Source organism: Ptychodera flava, chromosome 14 (genome assembly GCF_041260155.1).
Source record: "Ptychodera flava strain L36383 chromosome 14, AS_Pfla_20210202, whole genome shotgun sequence".
NCBI classification, from domain to species: domain Eukaryota; kingdom Metazoa; phylum Hemichordata; class Enteropneusta; family Ptychoderidae; genus Ptychodera; species Ptychodera flava.
The window spans coordinates 10428470-10452444 of record NC_091941.1 but is presented as its reverse complement, the minus strand read 5'-3'; the positions used below and the strand labels follow the sequence as shown (position 1 = coordinate 10452444).

Genomic DNA, 23975 nt, shown 5'->3' with positions numbered 1-23975 from the left:
TCCAATTTCAGATATTGTTGAATTGTACAACAGCTTTTACATCATCAGACCATGGGTCCAGCACTCTTCAGTCTTGCTCGATGATTCAATATTTGTAGACGAGCATGCGTCTACGAAATGCTTGAATTCAAAACCGCATTCTTGTTAGCTGATATTTTGCACTGGTCTAGATCTCTACTTTAGGATGCAGATTTTGTTGAAGTGAGTGCGACCTCAACGAGCAGCAGTCGCACGCTGGGTAAAAAAGACAGTAAAACCTTAACACATTGTTTAGTACTAAAGTGTATGTTTATAAAAATTCTTTTCATATTTACATTCATCAACTGGGATTGTGAGATGGCAAGGTAAAAATGTTACCATACACAGAAATCAAACGAGGCCTCGTTTAAGAAAGATGTTAATTTTTACAACTTTTGAACCTGGAGTAAATTGATTGTAACATAAGAGATCTCTTAAACATATATTTAAGTCATGAAAGTAAAGTGTACTGATTTGTCAACAAATCGATGGCCCATTGCAAGAGGGGCGTAACTCACTTTTTCAACAAACTGAGTTAGAGGGTAAATGTTTTAAAAGCCTGTAACTCTAAAATTCAATTTGTTTGTAGTTAATGGTTTAATTAGTGAGGGAAAAATATCATTGATATATAAAATGTCATAAATGAATGTTATAATTATGAAATCATTTTTATGTTAAGTGAAAAAATATGGAGTTACGCCTATCTTGCACTGCCATTTTGAGCAAAACAGGAAGTACCTCATCTTGAGTTACGCAAGGGCGTAACTCATCATATGTTGCCTATTTTATGCACAGGTCGATTTTCTGTTTTTGTTTTTTTTTGTATGAAATATTCATGAATATAGTATCCTACAATAAGATGTTTTTACATTTTGATATTTTTTACATTTTGCCCGTGCAAAACAGGCGTAGGTACGGTTTGTGCACTGACTTTCTCGTGCAAAAGGGTCGTAAGTCAAGTTACGTCCCTACGGAAACATGAGTTATATTGACTTTTGTAATCAAAATTGTCATAAAAGATGCATTTCACATTCTTAAAAAATATATATCAAAAACATCAGTTTTGACCAAAACATGAGCCACGCGCCTTTTGCACTGCACCATCAAAACATGTCTTCTGAGTATTTTGTGAGTTCTACTTAACAGTCTGTAAATTTGTCCGACAGCGTCTGGAGTACTCAAGCAAATGAAATATAAGCTTAATATTTTGGCAATTGTAATCAGACCATCTGTTGATAAATCTGCCAGAAACAATTATGTTGTCATATATAAATGAATACGTGGCAGAAAAACTGAAGGGTTTGATGTTCAAGAATCTAAGAAGAAACACTTCTGAAACACTGCTATCATTGACTGTTGAAAAGTCGCAATCTGTATAATATACAGCAAATTTGTTTATGAGAAATATCTGGTTCAATGTTCATTCTGTGGATATATACAGGTAAAACTAAATAAGTTTATGGTTTTGAACATTTAGCATTCTGTCTTCATGCATGTCGGCACTGAGATTACTGCATGTCATGTGACACGCATGTATGGTAACACGCGAGGTGGTCGAAAGAAAGCAAGTTGAATTGTGCCCTCTAATACGGTCAACGTCTTGACACAAACATGCACTGAGTCTGAGATGTCATACGCGTCTTTTGTCTCACAATATTTATCCAAGTAAAGTCAATTTAAAATCTTGAGAATGACAAAGATGCTAATTCATTATGCCGGCTTGTTTAAAAAACTATCTGATTATGTTGCGTTTGCAGGCCTAGGCTTGTGGAGAATTTGATGAAAACCCACTTTTTCAACATTACGCATGAGTTTGATCCTACTGTACTGAGGGACGGTCTCTCTCGGTACAAGAATATCCCTCAAAATGGCAGGTTCCTAACACTGTGTATACGAGGTATTGAAAATTAACCTTTCTTGACTGAACTTCTACTCAGTATTGTTGGTGGCATCTTTAACTCGGCATAATGTTTTGACTTGGCGTTGATAGTATTTGTTCCTTGAATTGTAACGGTTGAAAGCAGATACAGCTGAAGTTTAGCGATGATTAATTTGGATTCTGATACAATATACACTTGGTTTTTCATGACAACAATTATACATCGGCGTGTATAAATCCCCAAATCAGTAGTAAATCCCTTTCCTCTTATTCAAACCCTTTTTGTGCTTCCCTTGGAACTTTCCGATTCATTTTCTGTTATGAGTGAAGCTTCCCTGATAACATCTGCTTGTTCTACTTCTGCTGGTTTCACAAGTTCATCTCCGTCTTCATCTGCTGCACTTTCTTTAGCATTCTCCTTCGCCGGGGTCTGTTTAATGTCTGGTATGACGTAAGATGATGTATTGGCGTTCGGACTTTCAACTGCAGTGTTAATAGGCTGACTATTCTCTTTTACGACATAATCAGGCTCGTCTTTTCTCGGCTGTTTCGTGCCTTCCTTACTTTCACTGTTGATCTTCTCAGGATGCTGTTTATCACTTTGAGATGACACTTTGCCATCGGATATGGACGCTTTATTGCTGCCAAACGAAGAGCGACATATACATTACTTTATTATTATTTTTCTGATGAAGAAGTGTGAAAATATTCCAAGAGTTCGTCAGTTTGGTCATTCTGTGGCACATTCCGGCTGGTCGATAAACACATTTCACTTTGTGAAAGGAAGATGATAACTTGGCGGCTTATCATTTTGAATAATTTCATCATCTTTTAATCAGCTTTTACCACAGTGACCGAAATTATTGCCCACCGGCGCGGCGTTTGAGCGACTGAGACGTTTATAAATTTACATAAAATTGCAACAATTATTGGCGACTTAGAAACGCCTCATTCATAACACGGTTAGCATATATTGCTTTACAGTTTTGGTTGCCGCTACTTGTTGAACTTGCGCATTATCTGATGCCTTACATCTGAACTGTGAGTGTGATGGTACAACGATGTATGTTAATCTTGCTTTGAAAAAGTGTTTTAAAACCGCTGTTATTCTTAGTCATTAATCACAAGGATATATTCATGTGGGGCAAGATGCGCTTACTATTTTCGAAACACCTGACATCACTTCTTGGTCTTTTGGCCAGAGGTCCATATATCTTTCTTTCATGAATTACTGTCTGTTCTTTGCTGTTTTGTGTCTATGTTTACAACTATTGTCTTACGAATTCTGACCTAGTGTTATTGGATTATGGATTGGTATGATTGCGATTATTTCCCCTCTGCTTCAATGATAATTATTGCAATTTCATTAAACTTTGCTTTAACACTCCCGGCCTAGGCTTGCTCCAAGTCTGTTGGCATATTGTAAGAATCAAAATATATAATAAATTGAAGGACTAAACATCAGCAGACGGACACACTAATGGTAGGCTGTTGCGTTGATCCTGGGGTGAACGCCTACTAGACTAGACTTCATCTATGTAAACAATAACATAACACATTGTATATAATGCATTGTCTACTGCAAGACTAATGCTTTGTATCTCAGTCTACTTTAGGGCGAAGAACTTGAAAATGTGTTCGTTTTACTGAACAATAATATTGAAAATTTTATGATAAGTTACAACTATTGTCCCGTTATTGAACCATAAACAAGTTTCAAATAAAGAGAAAATTGCAACCGGAAACGAACGCACGGTCGATGCCACGAAAGTCTCGAGATTCACATGCAAAACTATAATCGAGTATGGACTATTTGGGAAAAACTGTACGGCCTCAGTAATGTTTGACGTCATCACGAGCTGCTGTTTTTGTAAACATATTCATGTGACTGGAAGATGAAGAAAGTGGAATTAAGGGGTAAAAAATACATACGCTGCCTTTTACCAGAAACCATTGAATGCAACGCATTGATTCTCATCTGACAATCTCCTCTGACACATTCTCGCAGGCCAGAGCGATAATTTCCGCTCCGCTGACCTACGCAAAAGTTGGCGTTGGGTGATGAGACTCGCCGAAGAGGGCGTGGTGTACGACGATGTCCTCTGACAATGTAATGGCCCGTCCCTTAGATTTCATGCTTTGGTAAGGTTATTTTACAACATGTTATCTCACTTCTTTGTTTATCTATGCTACTTACCTTTGCGTTGAGCCTTCCACGTTAGGTTTTTCAGGACCCTCTCCCAGCTGTGAGGTGTCGTTGGAAATCATTCCCATACAAATCTGCTTTCCCTCCTCTGAAATAACTTCGCATGCGTTATTCTGCTTCTCCCCATTCTGGGGACCATCGTTGACACTTTTTTCTTTTGTAGATCCGTTGGGCTGCTTCATGTATGCAGGATTGTCATGGCCATTCTTCTCAGCATCCAGTTTGCCATCTACAGTCAACAGATTTTTACCGTTTGGATCTCGTTGCCGGCTGCCAAGCGAGGTACAACACATTAAAGTGCAAAAAGGGCCTACTGTGACGGTTTTTCACAGGAACATAACATTACATGGACATATTGATCGGATAATCTTAACAGACTCTATATAATCAGATGATCAGTGTTCAACCTCTCAGTTCAACCTCTGTATGTAATGTCCAAAGTAATTATCTAGACTAGACTTAACATGTTAACAATAACATGGCATATTGTATAGAATGCATTGTCTTATGCAAGACTATAGACTGAAAGATTCCGTCGCGTGCGGGCGCTCCGGCGCACTGCGACCTCGTGCCCTCTCCTCTACAGCCTCTATGTGTTGATCGATGTATACACAGTGATTGATTGAGGTGCTCGGCGATTTTACGCAATCAATGAAATTTACTGTATTTTTTAACTATTATACGGCTATTGTGATGTTTGTGATTTTAAAATGCTCTAATTAAGATTTCGTTTGTGTGTTTTAACAGACAAAATATCGTGTGAGGGATTACTTTCCACAAATGAGTAAGGCTACAAGCAGTACTAGTAATTAGTTGGTTTTTTGTAAGATATAAAGTACGTTTTGTCAGATAAGCGCCGTACATACGACCCTTTACCACAAAGGTCGCAGTGCGCCGGAGCGCCCGCACGCGACGGAATCTTTCAGTCTAGCAAGACTAAAGCTTCGTATCTAAACCAACTTTGGGGCGAATAGCTTGAAAATAAGTTGGTTTTATGAAACAATACTATTGAAAACCCTAATTTGATACCATTTTAAGCAATGATAAAAAAATATCATTTAAGGCCATGCCAAAATCAAAATATGGTACATCTGTTTTTTGGACGCAAAGACAAAATAGCGTCTCTGATGATGGGAACTGTCGGCAGGAAATTCAAATTAGCGGAAGGTGCGAAATCTATGGCATCTTGAGTACATTTTAACAGAAAACGAAAAATTTTCTATTCAGTCCAAAAAGCAAACATATATGATGAAAACACTAAACACTAACCAAATCTTTCTTTTTGTAGAAATTGATTTATTGGTAGGAGTAAAAGTGCCACGTATTAGAATCTAATTATTGTAATCATGAAATCTCGCAGAGATCTGGTGAATCTGATAGTCTGATGAAATGAGCAAGTTATATTAGTACTGCTCATAGGTTGCCATAAGGTGTTAGATACTGGACATGAAAGATTTCATCTAAAGCTTTGATGAGTAAAGCATATATGCCAGTTATAATTTTAGAAGTGTATAATCATTCACTGTATGACAGTGAGCCTATACACACGAAAACTTAAAGGAATCTCGCGTGTTCACGTGTCCATATTAACTGGGAATCTTACTGTTGACCATAACTGACGTATACGACAGTACCTCATCATAGATACTTAGCAATGTGGTGTATCCGGGGTACTACGATCGAACTGACCACCGGCACCACAACCGGTAAAGCATGGTACATTCTTTCAGATATGAATTCTGTATCATGGATCATAAAGTGTCTGTCATTTCGAGAATGTGAGGCCTTTGAAACTTAAACACAGAATAACTGTTACACTTGTCAAAATTTCACAAGCCTAACAACTTTAAGATGCGCGGCATAGTAATTCGGAATAAATTAATATACTTAAATTGTGGACACTGCTAGGTCTTTCCGTAGGTTCTTTCTAACGATGCCCCCAGGACGCAGGGTAGCTGTCTCGCAATATCCTGTATAACAACAACCGTCAATAGCCTACAATATTGGGCTGTTGTTTGATATTCATATGACAAAACGCCGTGTTTTCACGCAGAGCAAGATAAAGTCTTAGAAAATAAGAGTCCTGGAGGTATCTATCGCAAATATACGAAGGAATAGTGTATTCCTTAGTTAGTCGATTAGCCACAGATATTGAGCACGCATCTCTTTGTTAAAAACTTTTTCCCGAAAACGACATTTTAGACTACACTCGATGCTGAATTATGCCGACGTCATTTAAACTGGAGAATGAATTTCACGGGTGATTCCTGCATAAAGTGACTCCCCCGACACTGAGTTCCGGTGGCTGAATGAGTGCTGACACCATGACATTCTTTGTATATCGGTGTAGTCCCTCTGGCGCACGGCTTTCACAAACTCACGTATTACACGTAAAACTTGCGTCATATACCGTAAACTGCCTCTTGTTTCTGAATAATATTTCTAAATTTTGAAATAATGTACCTTCTTTGCATAATTTGTTTATTTGTTCACCAATCAATCATTATGGACCTATGTGCACAACATTTGATATTTATTGTCCGATTAGTAATCTTCCGTATCTTTAACCCTTTTCCTGCCATGTCCATATTTCAAGATGGTTAAAATTAATGAAACACAGCATATTCAATATGATGTATTTTAACATAATACTGTACATTTGAAGGCTGTTGAAAAGATAATACTGTAAAGTGGATTTTTTTTTTGGACAAAAGATGCTATGATGTACCAAGCCAAGTGGGTGAAAATACGTCATGTTTTGGCTCAATACCGCAGCTTTTTACTGACTTGGCTGATGGGGAGTGATACAGTTATTACTGTCTGGCAGGAAAAGGGTTAAACAATAACTTTATGAGGCGGGGGTGAGCAGCGTCATCAACAATCTCGTGTGGTTTATTGCAAACCCTGTAAAGATGAGAATAAAAACTTACCGACGTCGACAGTACCACCAGACAAAAATGAATATCGCTACCAACACAAGTGAGCCAACGCAGACAGGGATAATGATTGCAGTGTTGTCAGTAGAGTCTGGAAAGAATAGACATACAATAAAAGATTAATTGCCAAAAAAACCATACCAGGCCGTGTATATACAGTGCGCTGTGTCTTGAAAAGTTAATAAAGTTATTCATTACTTGCAGCTGTCAATTTCATCGATTACACTGACATTATTGCCTTCATTATAGAAATAACGGGCGACGCGCTGACCATTAACATGGACGACTGCCGGGAACAACACGGGATATTCAAAGACTATATATATATATATATATATATATATATATATATATATATATATATATATATATATATATATATATATATATATATATATATAATCCCATGGTATTTTTCTCTGTTTGACGTCATCGTTCGGCTCGAAGTTGTACGGCTCCGCGAAAAACACTCGTATACGATGACGTCAAACAGAGAAAAATACCATGGGATTATATATTTATCACATGAACAGTCTTCTTATTTTTCTTTTGACGTAGATGGATCAAAATTATCGTAATAAATTGCATGAATTTCGTCGCGATTTGTGTTTTACTTACGCGGATTACTTTCATTTAAAGAGTAAAGTGGCCCGTCACCCAGGAGATACTTTCATTCATAAATCCCATCAAGCTGAAATTTGCTACACTAAAGGGTATCTCCACCAACCAGACGTACGGATTCGGTCACGTGAACGTGTCAATCATTGTCTCGCGCTGTACCGATGCCAAGGCAAGTTGGCCATCGGCGGACATAGCTTTCACCGTGCTAGCGTCCAGTAGCGACGGATAATCATAGTATTCAGCGTTACTTAGAATATTTACAATTATATTTATGAAGTAAATGAGACGACACGATCGAAAAAGTAATTCTCATTCTCAGAGATGCCGTGGCTTTCAAAATATCACAGAAGTTTACGACCTTTGCGAGCGCGAAAGATTCCGTTCGATGACACACTCATTGCATATGTCTGTGCCCACAACGTTGCCGTCACCTGTCTCTGCCGCGGCCGGTGTCAACTCGTCCGGCAACTCGTCAATCCCGATCTCGGTCATCAATGTTTTCGTCTTACGAACTTTGATGTTTGCATTGACACATATCTCGTCCATGGATACATCCTAATTTTGTTGACGGAAACTCTGTTTTGAGTGTTGTCTGAGTCAACTTTCGAAGTACATGGGATTCCACAGCGCTGCACACAGCTCGACAGCTTATGTCTTCGCTACAGCATTATGCCGCGCTGCAAGTTTGATTCCGAGCGAGACTTTACGGAGTTTTTGTGTGATTAAGGAAATTGATCGTTGTTAGTCGAATGACTTTAGGCTTGTATGTGCCTCCTATGTCGCTTTCCCGAAGATTATACTATACTCATTTATTCAGTTTGAGGTGTACGTTTCGGTTTTGTCGCCAACCGGGATCGCCAGGTACGACGTCCACACGGCTCGACTGGAGCCGAGACGTTACTGAGCCATTAAAATAACGATCGTCGGTATATCGATTCGATTCTCGGGAAAAGCTATTGTTTTAGCGACTTGAAATTTCGTTGGACAAATATGCCTTCTATGTTTCCATGTCTGAACTTATCGGGTCACCTTTTTGTAAAAATAACGTGCGAGCTAGCACGGCACCGATCACAACAAATCTATTCGTGTCGCGAGGACGCCTGCATGTATGAACGGTACCATGAAAGAAAAAGTTCCGGTTGATGACGTACAACAGGGGTAATTCGGATTTCTTATCCGTCCTGTTCTACGTCACACAGGTGGGAATTCGGGCCAGTTCATGTGATAAATATATATATATATATATATATATATATAATATATATATATATATATTAGTATACAGATGCCCTTGTGCAGAGCGTTATAAATAAACAAATTACTTCAAGTTCAAAGTTAATGAAATCTATTACTTAAATGCATGAAACATAAATAATAGATTTCATTACTTTGTACTTGAAGTAATTGTATATATATATATATATATATATATATATATATATTAGATATACTCGTGGAAAATTAGAGTGTTCGATGCTAAAAGCAGAGCGTTATAAATAATAACACAAGTTACTTCAAGTACAAAGTAATAATTAGACTTGGTTCAAGTCGGCGAATTTAAAAAAAATAAAATCATTTATAGTAGTTTCTCTTTTGTCTCTCCTATTTCGTACCAACCTATTTGGAATTTGGCAGCCCTGGCCAAGTTTTCCCAGCGATTGAATGCATGAGTCTGCGCAGTAGTGAGTTAGTTTCAGCCGGATTCACCTGTGAAACTTCCTGTATAGCGCTCACCCCACTCATCGCGTCCACTCGACCCACGCGTTTCACATGAAAACAAAACACAAACCATCGCGTTCACTGCACTCAAACATTCACAAATCATAGACTTGAACCAAGTCTAAGTAATAATATATGTTACTTAAGTTTCTGAATTCTCTTTCATCTTCCAGTCACGTGAATATGTTTACAAAAACAGCAGCTCCTGATGGCGTCAAACATTACTGAGGCCGTATGAATATGGTAGCTGAGTGATATATATGATATTTACCTGTTATTTCAGTTGGTGAAACCTGCGTTGAGGATATTGGTATTGGTGTTGTTGGTATTGGCGTTATTGGTGTTGGTGGTGTAGGTGGTTTCTCTAGACACTGACAGTGAAGATAGACACTTTTTGCCGGTGCTGACACGTCGGCGAAACACCACGTGACATTTCCTTTCATTGTACCTAATTTTAATCTTGGAATTTACTTGTTTTATTCTGAAATGTGGAAATTAAATTAAATAAGAACTTCGTTTCTATGGTGACGGTCGTTGTTGTTGTGACTAAAATACTTGCTGTCAGGAGGCATTTTTAAACGATCAGACATATCATTGACTGTACAGTAACGATTGTGAAGACATCCTAAATTTTCTTCTGTTCAATGCGACGAGGGATCAAATATATTGTCAGGTTACTGAGAGGTTTTTGGAAGCGTAATTACATCCATGCGTCTACATTTTGGGACGCTGAAAGACCCCGGACCAGAACCCTCTTGTTATCGATCAGAAAAAACTTTGTAGCTACAATTATTCCCTTCAAATGGAGTCGATATCGTTAGCGGCTTCTCTTTCTGTCCGCTATAGGACGAAAATATTGGGCTGGAGGACAAATGGATTGGTATCCGTCCGTTCTTTCGTCTGCGGCAATTATCCAGACATGCCTGGAACGACTATTTCATTCAAACTTAGTACAAGGACAATGTACTGTGGTACAAATTCACAAATTCAATTCAGTTTAATTAAATGCTACTTTCTTCATCCAAAACTTGGCAATAAAAGTATGCGTTGTCAATTTATTTTGTGAAACGAACCACCCTGGTAGCTGAGTGACCATGCAGAACTAAACAAAAATACACAAAGGCGGACAATGATGTACATATAGACGTTATATATTATTATTTTATTATTATTATTATTATTATTATTATTAGTTTATATATTTATTTATTTATTCTAGATTATAAAAATCCATAGCAGAACAACAATACATTTAAAACAAAATGAACGCTTTCTCAAAACCCTACACAGTCCACTCTGTGATAACACTGATAAGGATTAAAACATTAACCACTGGTGGGCCACTGGCAGAAGCGGGTTCCTTGTCGCCATATGATCAAAGGTGGCCATTGGACGGCCATTTCGTTATAATTTTATCGTATCTGGAGCTATCTGGCAGAATTGTATCAGCAGATGGATTGCAATCAATCTTGGTATAAGTAATTTGTATTATGGCACATATACGAAAGTCCATGTTTGTTGTGAAATAAATGTACAATGGGGACTTACATGTCGTGTTATAGCACTATATCGGCCATATGGTTTCCGGGTCACTACATTGCTATGCATTTTGCAAGTACCTGCATGTCTATAAAAAAAGCCTGAAAACAAGTCATAGCAAGAGAGGTCAACAGTTCCCCCAAAACAGTTCATCCAGCGGGGACTGTGGTCCACCATGACGAGTTTGCAAAGGATCAATGATACGCGCTATTGGCCTATGTAAACAGAGGCATCACTAGTCACGATCACTATCTTTATTCCATCGTCGTCACCCATACTTCCTAGTATTAAGATCCTAACATATCTACTCTAAATCGCCTCTTTTTATGTTTTTTTATCAAGAGTAGCGGAGCAAATCATTACTTTTTCATGTTGAAACGATCGTTGACATTTATGGTCACATCCACCATAGGGGATTGCACAAAAGTCCGTCCCAGGGGTAGGGGTAGGGGTGTCTTGGTCTCAGCACAAGGTTCTTCTTGCTATGGTTTAACTATGATATGGATCGCTAATAAATTTATTCTTTCAACCTTACTTTGCAACTTCGGTGTCTTTGTCTTATTTTGGCACTGGTTTTGTAACGATGTCTTTTCTCCTTCGCCGTGCCAACTATTTGTGGTTTGACAATCTTACGCGAAGTTCTGACTAGTTTGATTGCCTAATTCGCCAAAGCAAGCAAGGTTTAAATTACTTATCTGTGGATGCTGTCACCAGATTATCACCGGGTTAACTTTGATAAAGTCAACAACAAGGTTCGTTGTTGACTTTGTCAAAGTTAATTCGGTGATAATCTGATGACAGCGTCCATAGATTAGTAAATTAATCGCAATCATACCCATCCGTAATCCATAATATTAGGTCAAAATTCGTAATACACTAGTTAAACATAGACACAAAACAGTGCAGAACAGACAGTAAAGCACAAGTACATACAACAAAGTCAAATTCATGAAAGAAAGATATATGGACCTCCGGCCAAAAGGCCAAGAAGTGATGTCAGGTGTTTTGAAAATAGTAAGTGCATCCTGCCCAACATGTGGCACCCGCCATATACCAATCTGTAAGTCAAATAGGTAGTGGTCACCAACTAAGGTCCAATGTCACTGATGCCATCAGCAATCATTTGTCGAAGAGAGATGCTGTATTTATCTACCAGCTTGTGATACCTGCCAAAAAAGCGTTTGAATGTTGAGACAAGTCTGTCTCTGGTGGCAATCGATTTAACTGTTTGTAAGAGAGATGGCCATGTCTCTCTACAAAATCACCATATGAACTGTATGCTCTTGCATATCGAATAAGCTGGGAAATGTATACCCCATAAGATTGTGAGTGCGGAATATTACTGATGAGTTGTGGGAAATTGATAATACTAAAGTTGAAATCATCTCTCTTGTCATATAGCCTAGTAGAAAGATGACCATTAGAGTCAAATTCAAGGAAAATATCCAGATATGAAGTAGAAGAGGCCGTTTCTGTAGTTTCTTTAATCTCCAATTCTGGAGGATAAATCATAGCGAGATAGTCACTTAATTTGGAGTTATTCCTTGAAATAACATCATCTATGCATCTAAATGTTAAGTTGAAGTTCTAACTACAGAGACGTTTTTCAGTTTGATTAAGTTCTGGATACATTCTGCCTCGTGTGAGTGTACAGAAATAAGTCAGCAAGCAAGGGAGTACAGTCAGTACCATAGGGATTCCTATACACTGTTGGAAAACGTGTCCTCCAAATTCAACAAGTATGTTGTCGCTGAGGAAATCAAGCATACTTATAATGTCTTTCTCGGTATAAAAAACTTCAGCATTAGTAGTATTTTTAACAAAATATGTAGAATTATAGTCTTATGCTACATATTTGTAACGGCATGACTTGCTTGCTCTGGCGCATTAGACGACCAAACTCTTCAGATTATAGTAGGATGCAGCATGGTGATAAAACATTTACAGATTCGTTAAATACGCAAATTTGGAATTGGCTGAAGCAAAAATGCTTAATGACTTTCAAGAATGTTGTATTGTAGTACAGGGCTCGAAATCAACTTTTTACCCTGGTAGTCCACTTGGGCTACCATTTGCTGAAGTTGGTAGCCCAGTGACAATGGCTGGTAGTCCATGAATATTTTAGTTTAGAGATACTTTACTCGTCCGAGTATAAGCCCCTGTTCAGCAACACAAAATAGTGGCTTCAACTCGAGAAACCCCACGTTATGTGTCACGAACGCTTAATTTATGATAATTTATATACATTTTAACACTTTCTATCACTTTCAAAACCGGCTTACACATCCAAAGAAATTGTAACTTGAGTAAAGAAAAACAGAAAAAAATATTCTCATGATCTTTATGAACTGGCATGCCTTGTTACACCAGAGTCTCTCTATACAGAACGTAATACATTGATACTGATCGACAACCATAGATAAAAGACAGCGAAACTCAGCCAAGCTTAACTGACACAGTGTTTTATATTACTATTTCAAATCAAACTGATTACACAATCTCTTGATATAGAAGTGACAGTTTTGTGAAATTTCAGCATCAAAACCCCAAAACTTGACACAAGTACGTCTTGTATGCTGCCGATCAACAGCATGGTGTGAACTGGCATGCAAAGACTGCACACGGAAAAGTAACTCAACATTCTAGTATCAAACGCTCTGCATCTTGTGAAAATAACAACATAGCAGTGAAAATTGTAATAGTCACCAGAAAAAACTCTTCACAGATGAAAGGATAATTGCTTCAAACAAATGAAACTACATGTTGACTGCATTTAGCTCGTCCGAAAGTGACGGACATCGCACGCCAAGTATTTCATGTCCCAGGCTTTGGTAGTCCGTGTGGGCTACCATTTCATGGACTTTGGTAGCCCAAGGGAAAAGTTGGTAGTCTGTGGACGCGGGACTACTGCTTATTTCGAGCCCTGTAGTATCTTCAATATATGTAGCAAGTTTCGTCAATTCAGATATATCCCTAATTAGGAAAGTTCATTTAATATGCAAATTAGGAATTGGCCACAGTAAAAATGCTTAATGACCTACCATAATGTTAAATCATAGTATATTCTATATACATGCCAAATTTCGTCAATTTGGATCCAGTCAATTAAGATATATATCCCTGATAAGGAAAGTTCATTAAATATGCAAATTAGCAACTATCTTTCATGTCATCCCTTAATACCTTTCACTGATGATATATCTTGGTTTGATCATTATATTTTACAAATCTCATCAAATTGTGTGCAGTGGTTCTCAATGTATATCCGTTTTTTCTAAAATCATTAATTATGCAAATGAGCAAAAAGTTAGCAAGCCACACCCCCAGAAAACAACCATACTGTGCAGCAAGTATAATCTGAAAAATACTTATCAATCATGACAATAAAATTATTCAAAGAGACATTATACAAATGCGAGTAGATTTTGTGGCAATAATCAATCTCTGATGAGAAGGAACTTAAATTTCAAGTTCTACAGGGCCTACTTCAATACATTCCTTGAACTTTATTGAGGCGAGAATGTCACGCTTTCACTCCGCCGTTGTTCGATTTATGAACACGTATTGTTCAGGAGACGAATGTAGCACTAAAGCTCCTAAGAATCCAGACAATAGGTGATGTTAAAAGCTCGTATTTTTTGAATTCAACTTCTTCTTCGGGTACTACATCCTTCACCAGGGGTACATGATCGGTTATGTTGCCCTTTCCTTTACAAAGCTAACAAAAATATGAATTTCAAAGGATTTTTTCTGGTAGAGAGAAATCGGTCGATTAATTTGTCATGCATATACCAATAAGTCTATTTTTCATGTCTGTTGTGACAGAAACAAAGTGGGATAACATGTCCCATTTCATTACCTCGAGGGATTGACCTCTAGGACTGGCGGTGAAAAATGGAAGCATATAGATGCTCCTAGAAAACAATGGCGTGTATCTCCGAAAACTGAAGCCAAATCTGGAAGGCGAACAATACAAGTGTATTGTCATTCTGACAACCCTTCCAAATGGTGCATCCCTGAAGATACCTACCCAATATCTAATGGTGCATCCCTGAAGATACCTACCAAATATCTAATGGTGCGTTCCTGAGAATGTAAATAGGGAAGTTATTTTGGTCCGCATGGAAATTCACTTCTTGATTCTCATTGATATTCACAGTGCATATACTTTTTGGTGCATTCAAAACTTAATACACACACGCCCTGCGGGGATTTTTCTTCGTCTAAATTTCTCTTGCTATGCACCCACGCCCTGCTGTAACATATAAATCATTGCAGGCCTTTCCACCTAGGCTTCAGCTCATCTCCATTTCTTTGTAATGCGTCTCGCCCTTCAAACAAAAAGCAAATTGAATCTTCTATTGAATGCCTCGGCCCTGGCGTATCGCCAACCCCTATCGCAATGCTAGACGAGTCTCCAATTCTTCTCTTGCTGCAAAGAAGGTCGTTTTTCACTTCCTTCAAAAGTGTTCGATTGCAGTGTTTCATCAGGCTAAACAGAGGTGTTACATCAGGCATGAGAGAATGAGTTTATGTTATATAATAAGTTTCCCTCCTAAAGCAGAGCGCGACACGGTTGCCCTCCAAGTCCTCTTTTCAGTCTTTTAACCCATCTCGGGACAATGTTGTCCTCCAGCTGAGCGCAGAACCGTGACTTTGTCATCAACAGCTTAACCCCCTCACTCGCCTGTCAGTTTAGCAACTTGATTGCAGCCTTTGGAGTTCACTTTACAGACTTTACTCATAAATCTCCCCTGAAATTTCAATCTGTATCTGCTGCTTGAGGATAAACCTGAGCCCGCACAGCTCTTACTTGTGCTGTGCTGCAGTTCACTTTTTTCGAATTGTTAAAACAGCGTGAACCCGGCCACTGTAGACCACTTACAAGTCATACGCGGTCTAAGTGACTTCAGTGTCATCTGACCAGTAAAATTAATCTAATTGCGGTCAAACATTAAAAATATTGCTGTCAAAATTTGCAATGCCATGCCATGTGCAAAACGCTACTATTCAAATATTCGTTTATCTCTTGATCTTTGTACCATGTATGACGACTTATTAATTGGGTGGACTGGCTTCAGTACAAAAGGTGGACAAGTTGACAGCGCAAACATATCAAATGTTGAGCCGTTCGTTTTAGAATGATGTTGAAATCTCCTTAAATAGTATTGGACATTTGAGCTACATAAACGCACACTGAAGCTCTTCAATTTTGCCTTGGCCAAAATCACTGGTTGCCAGTGTGAACAACATCACGTCCAACTGCATATGGTTTATATATGTATTACACTTTGAAGTGTACTAAACACTTTTGTAACCAAAGGTGGAAGAGTTGAAATGGAACACTTTTCGATTTGTGTGCCATGTTGACTCCATAGTCATCGAACACAGAAGAAACTGAAGTAAACAGACAAGAGTTATCGACTTCAAGTCAAGGTCTCATGAACAGCAAGTTTGTCTCGGCGAAGTGTGCTTGTTTGATCCGATCATATACCACACAGTAAAGGAGGTTACCCACAATTCTCCATGATCCGTACACACGAAGATCACTCACTGAACTGAAGCAAATTTCTTCTGTACACAGAACAACTCGGTCCATATTTCAAAATTATGGCAACATTGTTCTGTTCATCATAATTTCCTGATTTCTCACTGTGAATAATGAGATGATCAACCCTTTTTCCGCGGAGGAGATAGCAATTTTGTAATTTTGTCGACATAGATTTTTGACAGCCATACACAATATTTTCAAGGAAACTAAGGGAATAAGTTGCATATGTGTTGGTAATAGAAAGGGTATTGATTTTTTTAAATGTTCGTAACAAAGGAAATTTGCATGTCTGACAGGTGGTATGATGAGGTGTGCAATTTTTAGCACCTCCAAACATCGACTTCTCATTCAATTTACTCTTGAATTTTAAACATAATCAATAATTTTGGAACATATTGTTAACAAATAATCCTGAATTTAAATTGTAAATTAAAAATTGTTAAGAAACTGATAAAATTGAAAAAGCCTTTAGCAAAAAATGTCTGAGTGAACAAATCAAGGGGAATTGTGGGTAGCCTCACTTACTGTGTACCAGCAGCAAGTGATAAACTTGAGTTTACTGTATAAACGCATTGTGTATCTCGGTGAAGCAGCTACGGTGGAGTAGAGTACTTTTCTTTCTGTTCAAATGAAAGCGTAGATGATTGGTCGAATATAAAGTTAGGTCAAATTACTGATGGCGTGTACACGCCCTGTCTTTGTTGGGCCTATTGGCACCATGACAACCCAGTAACTCCCAACCCAGACCTTCAAAGTCAAAGTCTTGACACTCTTTGAGTTGTCGACATTGTAACGGCCAAGTGACAACAAAATTAAGAAAGAAAATCCAGCCCCACCTTTCGTGCGTCTTGTCCAGTCCCCGACTTACTTCCTCGTACAGCTGGCGTTCCAAAATCGATTATTTGCTTGAAACTTCGACTGGTCAAGGTTCCTCAGTCTTGTGTACAAAGGCTACAAAGGGAAATAGTTCAGAGGTTTCCGCAAATATCCTTAACAGTAATCTGTTGGCAAAAAACCTATGTGTATTTCAACCGGGACAACTTAATCGCTCCATAACTACGCTTTCATGGTGCAGTGGTCATTTCGCACAATGGTCACGGCTCCTGGTGTTATCTACAGTCAACGTATGACTCTAACATCTCCTGAACTCTGAACTCAAGGCGTGTTGTTGCAGTTTTTTACAACAACACCCCTTGGCTTGAGGGACAAACAATCCGCAGACTGCAAAACTATCAGCTACGGCTCTTACCAGCCCAAGGAACATGATATAAACAATGAATGAGAGTTTCAACGTCACACCTCGAAGAGGTCGCGCTTTAATGCAGTATTAGGACTAAACTTTCAGAAAGTTAGTTTGTGATTTGAAAAATGCTGAGACTACTTAGGGACCGTTCAGTTTTTACGGCCGGGGGGGGGCCGGCAAAATCCAGGGGGGGGGTCATCGTAATTTTGGAATCCGCGAAGGGGGGGGGTCATTGCTTTTTCACTGGTAGGAAAAGGGGAGGGTCACCACATTTTCAAAAATATAATACCAACAATAAAGTTCACTTTATGCCACGGCCATGACCGACCCTCTTTACCGGCAGGCCGCCTTCGGCGGCCCACTACAATAACTATACTTTATGTATTACCCATGACCCTCTTAATGGGCAGACGCCTTTGGCGGCCTGTGACTCCAATTAGGTTTACTTCATGCAATGGCCATGATCGACCCTCTTTACCGGCAGGCCGCCTGCGGCGGCCCACTACAATAAATTGACTTTATGTAATACCCCATGACCAACTTAAAGGCCGGACGCCTCCAGCGGCCCTGTCCAGTATAGTTTACTTTATGCAATGACCATGATCGACTCTCTTTACCGGCGGGCCATCTTTGGTGGCCCTCTAGAATAAAGTTGACTTTACGTAATGGCCCATGACCCTCTTAACCGAAGGGCTGCCTTTGGCGAACCACTCCAATAAAGTTTACTTTATACAATGTCCATGGACATAAGTTGTCTATGGAAATGAAGTTAAAAATTGCCTTACAGTTGTCCTAATTAACAGACGTTTCAATGGATGTGGCTGAGAAGTTTGTGCACTGGCATCTCTGCTACACGAATAAAGTGCGCCGCGTACAGGAGTTCAAATCCAAACCGTGCGGGTAAATTTGACATATGGGTTTTGGTTATTTTTCAGCGGGCGGGGGGGGGGGGGGGGTTCATCAATTTTTTTCGTCTGACAAAGGGGGGGGTCATCTTTTTTTCACGAAAAATGCAGGGGGGTCTATATTTTTTGAACACCGGGCGACAAGATTTTGCCGCCCCCCAGGCCGTAAAAACTGAACGGTCCCTTACTGTTCCTTATCGTGGCATTTACAGCCGTAAATCATCCGCCAGTAGTTATTATCTGCTTAAAGTAAGTCACATTTGTTGTTGGCACGTAGTCATATGGAAAAAAGCACCATCAGTGCATAATAGGATGACTGTTTTTCGTCTCACCACAGGGGGCTCGTACTTGTTTGTGTCTGTGTTTGTTTATGTGTATGTGTTTGTTTATTTGTTATTTTTAATAAAATAACAGCGAAAAGCTATTTTGTTAATATTTGTCAATAAAGAGCACTTTATTTATTTGTTTGTTTATTTGTTTGTTTGTTGATATGTAGGGTTAGGGTTAGGGTTAGACTTATTCACTCCCTATATATAGAGGGAGTGAATAAGTCTAACCCTAACCCTAACCCTAACTTATGCCTAACCCTAACCCTAACCCTAACCCAAACTTAAGCCTAACCCTAACCCTAACCATCGGAAATACATATCAACAAACAAACAAACAAATAAACAAACAAATAAATAAAGTGCTCTTTATTGACAAATATTAACAAAATAGCTTTTCGCTGTTATTTTATTAAATAACAAATAAACAAACACAAACACATACACACAAACAAACACAGACACAAATAAACAAGTACGAGCCCCCTGTGGTCTCAAAACTTTGGCATGTATGTTTCCCACTATAGCTCGAAGGATCACCCACAGTCACTCGTGATCTATTCAGCTCTGGGACTATTCGCCCCATAGACGTGTGTACATAAGCGAGAAAAAACCTCTACACACGTCTATCGGGCGAATAGTCCCAGAGCTGAATAGATCACGAGTGACTGTGACGAAACTTACATCCTCCGCCTGTTAAAAAAGCAAAGTATCCCTTTCGTTCTTTCACAAGCTTACTCATCCGTCAACATCGTGTTGTCTTGCGAAAGCGAAAAAAAGTAGTAAGATATCACATACTTCAGTTTACATGCTATGTATGCTAATTTAATCACTTCGGCATACCGGTGACCTTGAATGACCTCCAGTTGGGTAAGTCTGGTACAAGTAGAGTTGGAATTACAGAGATTTTCCACTGGCGAACCATAACTCACTGCTGATACATCAATCTGTCTCTTCGTTTTCGAGAAAATCCTCGTCGATGTCACGGGCGATCACACATATCTGTCTCAGATTATCCGAGTGTTTGAGAAACACTTTAACATGTAAGGAAATAATCTGACGGGTGATGGAAAAAAGTATACTCTTCCGGACACGATCAAGGGAGTACTGTAGCATGCCAGCTATCTTTGCGAAATTTATTTTCAAAAGTAAAGTTTATCAAACTCTACCCAAAGGTTTGCAGTTGAAGGCCGCAAATTTTAAGCCTTTTTGTAAATCTTAATTTCAATGCACATTGTGGGAAAATTACGCTATGCCTTGCTACCGATAATACCATATACAGTAGGAGTCTCGCTTAGCCTACACTGTCTTTGATAAGACAAAGGGACATTTTCCAACTAAAGACGACAGATGCTAATTTGTCCGCAGAGGACTCGCGAGAAGCATGCTCACAGTGTTATTTGAGTTGTGCTTTAGTCGTAAACCACTTATACTTGTCTCATTGCGTTTGTGGCAACAACCATACGCGTTGTTTGCTTTACGTCCTTGACAGCGGATACAAAGAAGTCTATAAAATTCACGGACTGACAAAGACATTTTACTTGGTGTTTATTTTGGAGAAAATCGAGCAACTTAATTTAAAGTACAATTGTAAAAAGCTCTCTGTCGAATATACATTAATCTAGGGTGAGAGATTTTCCGCCTCCCAATCACTCCCACTGAGTATACCCTCCGAGTCATCCAGCCCCCTTTTCGATTATCAGTACGGATAGTTACACGTAAAATGCCTAATAGTTATAGACTCTGGGTTATATGGATGACGATGATAATAATAATAATCTATTTTGTACAACTTGATTTCTTTAAAATGTCGGCCGGCGAACTCTTTTAACAGTTCCACTACCATGGAAATGAATGTATGTAGTATCTTGTTCCTAACTTGTTTGTAAAGTATGGGAGAGTCATCCAGACGGTAGAGGCAAGGAAGCAGCCAGACATCTCTATTAGAGACTCGGAAGAGCCCAGTGTGATATCAGATCCTAGTCCCCCACTGCCTACCGCACGTTGCCGTCCTTGCGAACTGGTCATATCAAAATTAACTTGTTGTGAACAAAACACAACCAGTGTCTTAAAAACTTCATAACTCTCAATAATAAATTTGGTAAGCACGATGGTCCGACACTGTGACAGCTTATATAACAATAGAATCGCTGCTATGTAAATTTTATACGCTTAATTAGAAGACTTTATATATATATATATATATATATATATATATATATATATAATATATATATAATTGTTCGTTCAAAATGTGACCCTCCCCTTGTCCGACATTCTAAAACTTGACCCTACCCCATCACTGCAATATCTTCCCAAGGAATAACTGAAACAATATCAGCTAATTTACATAACAATTGTTTCAATTGTTATGTCAGTTACGGACAGAAATTACAGGGGGGGGGCCTGGCGTTTTAGAGGGAGGGTCGCAATTTATCACGCAAACATTATTTGAAGGGTTATACATTTCCAGGAGGGTCACCATATTCTACGTACTACAAGGAGGCAAGATAGGGCTGACATGGTGATTCACCAAAAAATATAAAATCATCATACATGGGAGTCTATCAGGCAAACTATTGACAATTTTCCCCACACAACAAACTATATCTGTACATTTATATATGTTTGATAATATATGCAAATGTACTTTGCTTGAAGTGGGAAGTAAAACATGATGTGTGTACAAGAAATTGGATTTTTGGATTTCATTGATTCACTATACCTGGTAGTCTACGAGAGAACCATGAACAGTTTTTCTCCAGTATAAAACATAAACCTAGATATCTGTGCATTTATAGAATTTAATGATTGATATACACTTTGCCACCTGTCCCATATAATTTTGTCTCTTGTCTTTATCAGTTTAAAGTGTATGTCCCGCATAAATTCAAAGTTAATTTTGCTTAAAATGAGCCATGCTATATGATTTTGCCACCCCTACTTTATCAAATAAATGCATCACCCCAATGAAACGACGCGGTTAAATATTATTAAAATGCAATATGTGTGCGACTTTGAAGTTAGCTGCCATTCGGGTCGTTTCGGAATTCGCGGGCATTGCCACCGGAAATGACGTAACTAATAGAATGTACGAGTGAGTGTGTTCACCTCGGCCATAGCGAATGCTTACCGCTGTGGCTTCAACATGGTGAGAAGTTACGCCTTTGGTGGCTGAAGTAACTGCAGCCATTGTCAGTTTATTGCATTTTAGGATGATGTATTAGCCGCATTTGACAAAATTACAAGAAAGGGTCGGAAAAGAGGCATTCAGACAAGCGTTTTCTGCGGTGCACATTTTCGAGTGCCGTGACTTAGAATAAACACGGTTCGGAAGCCAGATGTACGGTAAGATAGACTTCAATTCCTGGAGTTACTACATCGATTATGTAATCGCAATGCCGTACCAGTACGACCATTGTCACCAGAAAGCTTCGCGTGTATCATCATCAACTGTGGACAAGTGCGAGAACAGCAGCAAGACTGCGACAGGTTGCCCAAAACATGTCAAGGATGCGGGGGCCGCGGAGAAGTATGGCCGTGTTTACATCCCCAAGACTGATCACCGATTGAGATGCTTTACGAAAGTGACTGTAAATAAATAAATGAATACAAGTACTAGATCCCATGCATGTGTGACTCTATAATTAGTAACGTTAGGAGATATCTAATTTTATATTCCTAAAAAGTTTACGTAGTGATTGACTGACTCTTTGCGAGACTGAACGATAGGTTGTGTATAATACAGCACGGCGCTGCCAGTAACACTAACAGTGACACAACGTGTAGCAAAGAAGTTTATACTGTCACAGTCCCTCTATCCACTGTGATACTGTTGACGAAGCAGTCGCGTTGTCGTCATCTGTTCCCTTCTGCTCGACTAAGTCTCCCCTAAAATATTTTAGCTTCTTTGAGAATTTCGCAGTCATGAAACAATGAACACTGTGCTTTATATCGCTGACACTTAATCAAGAAAAAAAACTGCGGAAGCGTAGCTGATCACTCCGTCCATAGACCCTAAAAACGGATGCTCCGTCACAGAAATGGCCGGCTGAGCCGCCCGGCCTCGGGTGCCAGTGTGCCCGATATTTACATCATGTCAATTTTAATGTATCTCTTCCCGAGAATTTGGCTAGACATGTCTTTACGGTCACATATTTTTAAAAGTGCCAATTTTCATGTGAGGTTTTATAACGCCAAACTGAAGATTTTGCGGCGAGAATACTACCTTTGGTGTTTATGCTAACATGACCCTCGCTCAGCCTGTTCCACTTCCAGCTGTTGAATGATAGGAAAGATGTGTGTTATGAACGGTGGACAATTTTCAACTTGATCTCTACTACATTTATCTACAAGCGTCATGGTGTAATTCAAATTTTTATATACAGATTTTGAACGAGGCAATTTGTGTTGAGAAGTAATAATAAGGTGGGATGGCAACTCCAGACTTATATTTATATTTTGTTAGCTTGCGGTTGTGTGTACGGTAGTGCACTGGTGTGTTTGACTGTGGTCACGGTGGGCTTGTCACTGACGCGACGGTCAACAAGAGTTCCGCTCTTGTTCTCGTTTAAGTTAAGGTTCCGACTGTTAAAATTTGCAGGCCTGTAAATTCTGAACACCTTTGTCATATCTTCTGTGACGATGATATTCTCAGTTGCACTGCTTTCACTCATGAAATTATCACTATCTCCATAGTCAATGCACGAAGTCACCATCACCCATTCTATTAGTGACGTCACAGCTACTTACGCCAAAACGGGGCGAGCTCGGCAATTTCCGGAAAATGTCGCCATGATGGAAATCGAAAAGTGTAACTTTTCCCGTGTTTTCGTCGAAATAACATAATACAACCGTCTAAAAACCGCTCAAATAAGCTTCAGTTTGTGTGTAAATGTTTGTTTTATTAATACCAATTTCATTGACAACCAGAACTATAGTATATGCCCAAAGTCAAACGAAAAAGTCTCAAAATGTGGCAGGACTCACCCTTTAACTGTTCAAAGTGTTTATTGTGGGATACCATTACATC

General features: G+C 39.0%; 1 protein-coding gene across 1 annotated transcript; it reads right to left on the bottom strand.

Moving 5' to 3' along the window:
- Positions 1-264: 264 nt before the first annotated feature.
- LOC139149289 (uncharacterized) lies at positions 265-17752 on the bottom strand. The gene is made up of 5 exons (XM_070720947.1): positions 17306-17752; positions 9651-9860; positions 7034-7130; positions 4095-4373; positions 265-2538 (listed from the first exon to the last, which is right to left on the bottom strand). The coding sequence occupies exons 2-5, from the start codon at positions 9820-9822 to the stop codon at positions 2169-2171; spliced, it is 918 nt and encodes a 305-aa protein (XP_070577048.1). The 5' UTR covers positions 9823-9860; positions 17306-17752; the 3' UTR covers positions 265-2168.
- Between the last annotated feature and the right edge of the window lie 6223 nt (positions 17753-23975).

Bases quoted from the DNA above. Each gene is read 5' to 3' on its own strand.
- LOC139149289 (XM_070720947.1), bottom strand. From the start codon at position 9,822: ATGAAAGGAAATGTCACGTGGTGTTTCGCCGACGTGTCAGCACCGGCA. The intron at 7,131-9,650 runs GTAAATATCATA...TATTCTTTCCAG, and splicing joins TTCACCAACTGAAATAACAG to ACTCTACTGACAACACTGCA. The intron at 2,539-4,094 runs GTAAGTAGCATA...TTCGTTTGGCAG, and splicing joins GTGGAAGGCTCAACGCAAAG to CAATAAAGCGTCCATATCCG.